Source organism: Equus quagga, chromosome 2, assembly GCF_021613505.1.
Source record: "Equus quagga isolate Etosha38 chromosome 2, UCLA_HA_Equagga_1.0, whole genome shotgun sequence".
In the NCBI taxonomy this organism is placed as follows: Eukaryota; Metazoa; Chordata; class Mammalia; order Perissodactyla; family Equidae; genus Equus; species Equus quagga.
In genome coordinates, this window is record NC_060268.1 from 169,949,548 (window position 1) to 169,959,191 (window position 9,644).

Genomic DNA, 9,644 nt, shown 5'->3' on the forward strand with positions numbered 1-9,644 from the left:
CATTTAGCCCCAGACAGCTTCCTGCTGACTGACTTTGTATGGATCCAACACTGAAAAGTCTTCAGCTTTTCCAGACTGATGTGGTCATTGTGGTAGACAATAGTTTCACCCCCTTTTGTCAAAATAATGCTCTAGCTACTTTCTAGCCCAGAAGCCAAAGGAACACTAGAAGCCTCTTTCAATTACTAACTCGGCTCCAAGAATAAGCTTGACTAAATTTCCATCTGAACCTTAAGCACTATGTCAACAATCCTGGGGAAAATGATACCAACTTTAAAGAGAAAGGAGGTTAACTTGATTTAAAACCAGTTATCTTACCATAGGAAACCCATTTTAAGTAGTGTTAGCCCAAGAAGAGCCCACAACTTTTGGTTTGGTGGTGGTGGTAGTTGTTTTGGTCTTACATTAGAGCATCCTCATTGGTAACTGTCAGTCACTCTCTTCAAAACTTTCTCAACAAGTTCCACATGCCACATCACTACTACGTTGACCAGTTTAGTGGACATCTGTTGTTTGTGTCTGCCCAGGCTTGCATTCCCACTTCTGGTAGTGGCACCCCATTCTTTTTTGGACAACTACTCCAATCTATTGGTCTTTGTGAGGCTTCCAATCAAGCCAGCTCGCCTTTCCCTGGCCAAAGGATTTAAACACATGACCCAAACTAGGCCAATTAGACACTCTTCCTAGAATATAAATGCCTATCACCATCTCTAGACTAGGAACTCCTCACCAGCAGAGACAAGGTTTTATTCATCTCTATACCTCTGATGCCTAGCACAGTGCCTGGCTATAAATATTCAATGCATGTGGGTTGAATGAATTGCAAAGAAATCATGTACCTTAAATATATGCTGAGCAAAATCTATCATTTCCCACAGAATTCTGGAAAGGGAGCAAATTGTATGATGTTTTGCAAGGGAAATGTCCACTTTAGTAGCTAGGAAATATGCATCGGAAATAGTATCCCAAGTTGCCATTTCTCAGTGCACTAAAGATGTCAATCAGTCCAATAAAATAAAGCCCCAAAAAGACAAAAAGAGAATTACCTCATTACCTCAACATCTGCTTGAACACAAGCAATCGCACACTGGCTAATTTTTTTTAAAGGGACATAATATAACTTTCTAGAAAGACATAATATAGCTAATTATACCATTCACCAAAAGAGAACATACAATGTTTTGAAGTAATTCAGAAGTGGGTGTGATTTATAAGACATAGAGCTTAGGGAATGGTAAGTATAAATTAGAGATTGTTCATATTATGACAGACTCTGTCATTACATTTCACAACTTTTGTCAAAAGCAACCTTATTCACCACACCACTGAAGCCTTCACATTAGGGAAGGCTGCTGTCAGCTCTGCCATTTAGAGTAGATAGGAACCCTCTTTCTGAACACTCTCCTGGGGAAACGGGCTCAAATTTTAGACTTACAACTCACTAGGGAAGGAACGATATGATAAAACCTAAATGGCCAGTAAACATGTAAAAAGATTTCAAACCCCACTGACGACCAGGTAACACAAATTTTTTAAAGGTACCATTTTTGTTCATCAGACCAGCAAAAATTAAGAAAGTTGTCAGGCTGTCAAAATCAGTAAAGCTTGCTGCTGGTCAATGTTGACCAGCATGTGGGGAAATGGGCAGTGCTGGGGTGACCGTGAACCGGTAAAGCCACTTTGGCGGGCACTTCTGCAATGTCTGGCACAACTCTGTGTACAAGCCCTCTAATCCAAGAACTCCATTTCTAAGAATCTATCCTAGAATAAAAAATGTATAATTGTACAAATTTATTTGTATGATTATTTGATTAATGACTGTCTATTTGACAAGAAACTCGGAGAGAGTAGGGACTGTCTGGTCTACCATCTCAACCCCCAATGCCTAGCACATGAGCCTCATATATGGTAGGTACCTGCTAAGGTTTTGTTAAAGGAATAAATTAATGTACACTCAGCATTAAAAAAGGAATACAGACTAATTGATCATGAGCCCTCTTGATCACATTAAATAGGAGTAGTGGAATTATTCACAATGTTAACAGGTAGTAAAAAGTATTGTCTATTTTCAAAAATAAATCATAGAAACCAATAGCATGCAAAATTGATCATAGTATTGGTAAGAGCCCAAACACCTAACTGCCTATTTTTCTATCTCAAATCCCTAGCTTCCTAGTTAGTTCCATAGGTCAAATGGCAATTAAATACTCTTGAAATAAGTCAATTGTTATCACAGCCTATGATCCAATGACAAACAAATGCCCGGGTGTCACAATGTATAAAAATCACACTGTGAGCTGAAGAAATCCCAACACCTGTGTAACCAGATTCACTACCGTAAAAAAAGGTGTACCTTTTAAGAAACACAAATTTCAAAGTCTAACTGTTCCATTGCCTTTGATATACTTATAATCAAGGAAAAATATCCTCTAAAAATACCAATGCCATGGATTTGTCTGTTTTCCAAATATAATACAAGAAAAGAATCAGAAACTTAAGAATGCTCCCTTTTTCATCAGCTCACAAATCCAACAGAGAATGTGTTCCAAAATCAAATATAAACAACTTGTAGATTATCTGAATTTTAATCCATCCTTGAAATCACATACAGAATAAAAGAAGTAAAATTTTTTATTTTATTTGAAAACTGACCATCCATCAAAAAGATCTGATAACCACTGACAGATATTACCAATAATGAAAGTTCCAAAAGTCTAGAATATGAATTAAGAGTCTTTATGTTGGGGGGGGGGCTGTTATTAGAAATAAAATACTAATAGAATCCAGCCCCTCACTAAAACACTTGAGAAATTCCAGATAAAGGCATTATGCCCACCCACTAGATTCACTGATGCTTGTGACTTCATGACCTTAGGCTAATATAGGATAGGAGTTGAAGGTACTGGGAAGGCGAAAGCCATTTTTATCCAACATTTTCTAGATGCTAGATACCACAAAGGAATGTGTCTGTCCATTTCAGTGAGGTAAAATAATTTCCCCAAGGTCACACAGTTAGTAAACAGTCAGGTTGAGATTTGTTTTCAGGAGTGTGGACTCCAGAGGAATCCACGTATCCTTACAAATGGTATGTTCGTGGTTTCAAGGAGCAACAGGTCAGGACTTAGTGAAATCATCTGGTTTAGCCCTTGCCTTTAGTCAGGTAGGGCTTGATCAACACAAGACCCACGGAAGGGAAGAGACTTTCAAGTTCACAGAGTTGGTGAGTTGAGCCAAAAGAAGTGAAAGAGCTGCGACTAAATACTAGGACTAGCGACAGAGAAGGGCCCCCTCCCACTAAATGGCCATGTCAGCAAGTTATTCAAAAAACCACATGTTCCTACACATTTTTACTTCCTAAATCGCTATGTTTTCTCTCTTTCTTGGCCCATCTTCGCAGGCCACCTTTGGTCAGGGTAATAATAATTTTAAATTTTAAAAGTGTAAGGTTCACATTTGATCACTAATTTGGCTTTGTTCAGAAGTGTGGTAAGTGATGAAAATGATTGATTAAAACAGTTTATTAAGGCATAATCTCCAGTTACCAGGCAGTGTAGAAATGCATGTATGTACATGGCCCGACTTTCCTGCGGACCAGAGCCAAGTGTGAATTCAGGAAGCCCGACACAGGCAGGGTATTGACTCACTAATAAATTGCCAAAAATGGGAAGTGATAAAATACACCAAGGCCTGAAAATCCTAGCTGGGTAAAAAAAAGAGGAAATAAACCAAACCAGAATGAAAAGCTGGAAAGGCCCTGAAGCAGCGCTGCAGGCCTCCCAGCGCCAGTGTACAAGGGTGGGGCCAAGCCAAGGGAGCAGAGCCAGCTGAGCTGCCCAAAACGTCCCCTCCCAAGATAGCCAGCCCTACTCGCTACACCCGCGTGGAAGCTGGTACCGTGGGGCGTCGTCCGCGCCAATCCCTGTCCCTTCCCCCAACTCCCGATCGTCTGCTAAAGCAACCAGCGGGTAGCGCCTCCCGCACCGCAGGGCCCGACACTCCCCGGCACCCGCACATTACTCTTGGCCCTGGGCTCTCCAATGCGCGCGGGCGCGGAGGACGCTTCTCCACGGGTGACGGAGCTACTAAGGGGGCTACAGCGGCCCCAACACCTCCCGCCCAGCTTCCACCAGCCCCAAACCCAGCGCCCCGGAGCCGTCCCCGCCCACGAGCCGGGGCTGCCTGCACCTGGCGGCCGCGCGCCCGCCTACCTTGCTCCTTCAGACTGGTGATGAGCTGCAACTGCTTCTCCTCGTCCGAGCTGTTCATTTTGGCAGGTGGGGCCCGGAATAAAAGGAAAGGAGGGAGAGGCGAGGGGTACAACGCGGGGAGGAGGGAAGAAAAAGCAAGATGCCGGTGGCGTGCGGCTTCACTACCCGGAAGTTGGATTTGCTCCCGCTCCTCCTCCTCCTGGCGCGGAGCGCACGAGTGAGATCATCCTCACGCACCTACTCAGCGGGCGCGGTGCTTCACCTGCAGGCAGCCCGCGGGGCGGGGGCGGGGACGGACTAGCAGCCCGGGGACAGGAGATGGGGTAGATGGAGAGACCTGCGGTGGCACTGGGACCGCAGCCCGAGCCTTAGCCTGCGGCGGCCGCTGCGCTTCAGCTTTGTGCACGGAGGCCGGAGCCGCAGGATGAGCAGGCAGGAGGGCGTGCAGACCTGTCTGTCTGGTTTCTGGCTCGCTCTTGGACCCCTTTCTCCGCCTCCACCCCCTGGACATCAAGACGCGCATTCAGCAGAAAAATGGCCCTTAGTTTGCAGCATCTGTGGGAACCCCACTTTGAACGCCACCCGAGGGCCGCTGTCCGCGCGCCGCCGCAGTAGAGCAGGAAATAAGGGGCAGTAAACACCCAGGCTTCTTCCCCAAGTCTCACACAGCGGACTTGGGGCGATGTGGGAAAACCTAGGTGCCCGCAGGGGCAGGCTCAGTGTTGTAAATTTTGCACCTGAAGCAGACAGGGACTGAAACAGTCCAGCCGGTAAATTAACACCTAGTGAGCGAAGGAGGGCGTGGTAGTCAGTTAACAGTTCCCCGGGCCTGATGGGGCTTCCACCAGCCGCGCAGGGTTTGGCAGGTGGTCAGAACGTGGACCCTGCAGCACGTGAATCCCTGGGCCTCGAGGATCATTTGGTTCGCAGTGGGAGGGCATCCTCTTTAAAGAGGCTGCCACTGCAGTCAGAATGCCCAGGGTCACGCAACTGCCTAACAGCAGAGCCTGGCAGAGGGAAGTCCAGCATTTATCCCATTTCATTGCCCTTTGCACTGTTTAAACTCAGCTCCGGATTAGACCCTGACCAGAAGACGGGCGGCAGGCCTGCCAGATTTCAGGATTGCTCTCCCCAACCCCCAGTTGTTGGTTAGTCTTTGGTCAAGTCTCCTGACCTCTTTGAAGTTCATCTAAAGGATGAGAATAATACTAATACCTACTCTCCAGGAAGAGTTGTAAGGATTGAACAGAGAGAGGAAGATATACAAAACACCAAATCCAGAATTTGATATACAATAGATGTTCTTTTTTTCTTTTTTTAAGTGAAGGTTACAGGTATGTGAAAAAGGGGTTGTAGATGCTAACTATAAGCTAAAATAGGCACCGTTTATTTACACTGATTATTAAGCATCCAGAATAAGTCCAAAATGAATTAGACTTACTACGCATCTTGGTTTTCTCACTACCTCAAAGCTCTTAACGTGGGTACTACCCCAGCACAGTGCTTCTGCTCATTCCTCACTTGCTATTTTATGCAAATACCCAACTCCATTTAGGGAGTGGGACTCTCCACGATGGATGGGGGAGATGGGCTGGAATATAGGGAAATGCTGTAACTAGTATCTGCCTGATACTCCTACTAAATTCTAATTCAAAATAAGCTGAAAAAACAGCAATGCTTTCTCTTCTAAAAAGGTGAGATAATATTTTAGTATGGGTGACTTAGTGGTAGAATAATGTAAAAGGGCAGCACAGTATTTTTAAATAGAGTGAATCAAAATTTTGCAACTTTAAAAATAATTTTGGTATGGGTTTTATTATTCAGTCCTTTCCCTAGTTTTTCAAAAGATCATTTAAGACAGTTGCACATCAGCTGCCATGAAGATCCCCAGGAGATAACCAAATAGCCTTTGCCCTGAGATTGCATCTGAATCCTCAGAGGTTAAAGAAGGCCTAGGAAACATGAGAGAATTCAGACTCAACTACATGACAATAGAAATTATATGTGCTGCCAACAGGTATTCTGTATAAAGAAAACTCATTTCTTTCCAGAAAAAAATCAAAAAATTTGCATAACAAATCATTGCCGTGTAGCTTTTGTACAGCAGCCAGGAAACCTGTTAAACCTGATCAGTCACCCTGACTGCTGGGCAATGCCCGGAGGCCTCCTCCAAACACTAATAATCAGAAATATTTTCTCATACTCAACCAAATATCGGCAAAGTGCCCGTTAAATATTTGGCTTAGTTCACACGAAGTTCCATTTTTTTAATGGCTGCTAGAATTGTCTACCCCAATTATACAGTAATTAGGCATCACTTTCAGAGTTTAAGAATTAGTTAATTAACTATCAAATCTATAATCAAATTGAGTGCTTTGGTCCCACACAGGATCTGCAGACCCTTGAAATTAATCCTGTTTACCTTCCTTGAAATTAAAATGGCCTCCTGAAATACAATAAGGTATTATCTTGAGGGCATGGAATGAATTATTAGGAAGGCTATTAGAGTCAATTATTGGGATTCAGATCTCCCATTACTCTATGGTTTATTTATATGATATGAATATTGATGGAAAGGATAGAAGTGATATAATTAGTTTTTGTTCTGTTTAATAATGCACATAGGGATTTATGTTGCAGGCATCACAATGGATTTATTAACCTCCATGTAACATGTAATTAAAAACCTTTAAAAAAAGGTGTGTGTGTGTGTGTATATATATATAGATACATATGTATAGACAGAGAGGGGGGAGGAGAGACTTTTAAAAAATGAATTGGATGGGTATGTACCAAATTCAGGATAATGGCTGCCTCTAGGGGGAAAAGTAGAGGAACAGGCCCAAGGGGTAAGGAGTGGAGTGGGAGAGAGGAGTGGTCAAAAGGATTTTCTCTGTAATATTTGTTTGCATTTTCAGGAAATTAAAGTAAAATCACATTTATGTAATCTTTTGAGGCATATAGATAAATAAGATAAAAATGCAATAGGAAAAAAAAGTTCATTTCCTTTGACCCATTAATTCCATATTAGGGAATCTATCCTAAAAGGTTTTATGCACAGAGCTATTTATTATAATGTTAATTATGATATAAAATGATAATATTGGGATATTACCTTGAAATAAAAGGAAATAAATTATTGATACATGTTACAACATGGATGAACTTGAAAACATTATGCTAGGTGAAAAAAGCCGGTCAGAAAACACGAGATATTGTATGATTCCATTGATATAGAATGTCCAGAATAGGCAAATCCATAGAGAGAGAAAGTTGATCACTGGTTGTCTAGGATTGGGGGCACTGGAGAAAATGAGTGACTGTTAATAGATGGGGGGTTTGTTGCTGGGGTGATAAATTTTTTCTAAAATGTGGTGATGGTTGCACAACTCTGTGAATATATTCAAAATTGTTAGAATTGTACACTTTGCATGGAAGAATTTTATGGTATGTGAATTACATCTCAATAAAGCTGTTAGAAAAAACAGCTTTTCAAAGGAAGAAAACTTATACCTTAATACACGACTTATATAACTCTATTAAATTTATGTTTCTGATACAGATATTTTTCACTTTACAAATCTTTGTATATATAATAGTTTGTTCTACCTTTTACTAAACATTATTTCATATACGTTTTATCTTATACCAACATAATCTACATATTTATTTAATGCCATTCCATTATATCAGTGAATACTTAGCCATTCTCAAATTCTTAAATATTTGAGTCATTACCAGTATTTGTCTCTTTATAAAGAGTGCAGCAGGAATACAAGGACTATCCCTAGGCATATCATAGTTAAACTGTTAAAAACTAAACATAACATTTTGTTCTTAAAAGCAGCTAAAGGAAAATACATATTACATACTGGAGAACAATAATAAAAGTGATGGTAGACTTTATTATTTAATGTTGTAATCACTAAAGGACTACAACAAAATTCCAGATTCAACAATGTAAAATTCACAATATCCAGCATCCAAGAATTACAGTAAACAAAGAAGCACAAAAATATGACCCATTATGAGGAGAAAAATCAGTCAATAGAAACAAACATAAATGACAGAGATGATGAAATTAGCAGACAAGGACCTTATAAGGAATATAAAAAGTCTTATAAATATAATCAAAGATATAAAGGGAAACATGAACAAGATGAGGAGAGAAACAGGAGTTATAAAAAAGCACTCCAATGGAACTACAAAAATATCAAATCCATAAACACCAGATAGGATTTACTGCAAACTAGACAATGCAGAAGAAAAGATCAATGATCTTGAAGCACAGCAACAGAAGTCACCCAAAATGAAATATACAGAGGAAAAAAAGATTTTTTGAAAAATAAACATCACAGCCCTGAAACACAATACCAGTCAGTTTAACAAACATAAAATGGATGGCCCACAAGGAGATGAAAGAATGGTATATTTTTAAAAAAATTTTTAACTGACAAAATAATGGCTAAAAAGATCCCAAATTTGATGAAAGATGAATTTACAGATTCAAGTTCACTGATTCATTCCACACAGGGATCATTAATAAGGTTAACAGCAGATTTCTCATCAGAAACCATGGAAACCTTGAGTCAGTGGGCTGGCATATTTAAAGTCCTGAAAGTAAAAAACTATCAACCAAGAATTCTGTATCCTGGGGCTGGCCCCGTGGCCAAGTGGTTGAGTTTGCACGCTCCGCTGCAGGCGGCCCAGTGTTTCGTTGGTTCAGGTCCTGGGCACGGGCATGGCACTGCTCATCGGACCGTGCTGAGGCGGCGTCCCACATGCCACGGCTGGAGGGACCCACAGCGAAGAATGTACAACTGTGTACTGGGGAGGATTTGGGGAGAAAAAGGAAAAAAATAAAATCTTTAAAAAAAAAAAAAGAATTCTGTATCCAGCAAAACGATCCTTTAGAGATGAGGGAGAAATTAAGACATTCCAAAATAAACAAAAGGATGTAATTACCACTAGATCTCCTCTACAAGGAATGCTAAAGAGAGTCCTTCAGGTTTAAATGAAAAGGCACTAGACAGTAACTGAAACCTATATGAAGAAATAAACATCTCTGCAAAAGGTAAATATATGGGTAAATATAAAAGTCAGTATTATTGTATTCTTGATTATAACTTCACTTTTTATTTCCTACATTATTTAAAAGACAAGTATATTAAAAATAATTATAAATCTGTGTTATTGGACACACATATAAAGGTGTAATTCCTGATAACAATAACATAATAGGAGTGATAGAGTATATAGGAGCAGAGTTTTTGAGTGCTATTGAAATTAAGATTGTATTAATTCAAATTAGAATGTTATACATTTCAGATGTGAAATATAATCCCCATAGTAATCATAAAGAAAATATCAATAGAATATATACAAAAAAAAATGAAAATGGTTAACTACAAAAACAAACACACCTAAACACAAAAT

At 40.4% G+C, this 9,644-nt stretch overlaps 1 protein-coding gene across 1 annotated transcript in view; it reads right to left on the minus strand.

The window, feature by feature from the left end:
* SHTN1 (shootin 1) overlaps window positions 1–4,493 on the minus strand; it is a 97,253-nt gene extending 92,760 nt beyond the window's left edge. Inside the window, exon 1 of the mRNA XM_046652145.1 lies at window positions 4,209–4,493. Within this exon, the coding sequence (XP_046508101.1) occupies window positions 4,209–4,266 (58 nt within the window). The 5' untranslated portion in view covers window positions 4,267–4,493. The remainder of the gene's footprint in view (window positions 1–4,208) is intronic.
* Between the last annotated feature and the right edge of the window lie 5,151 nt (window positions 4,494–9,644).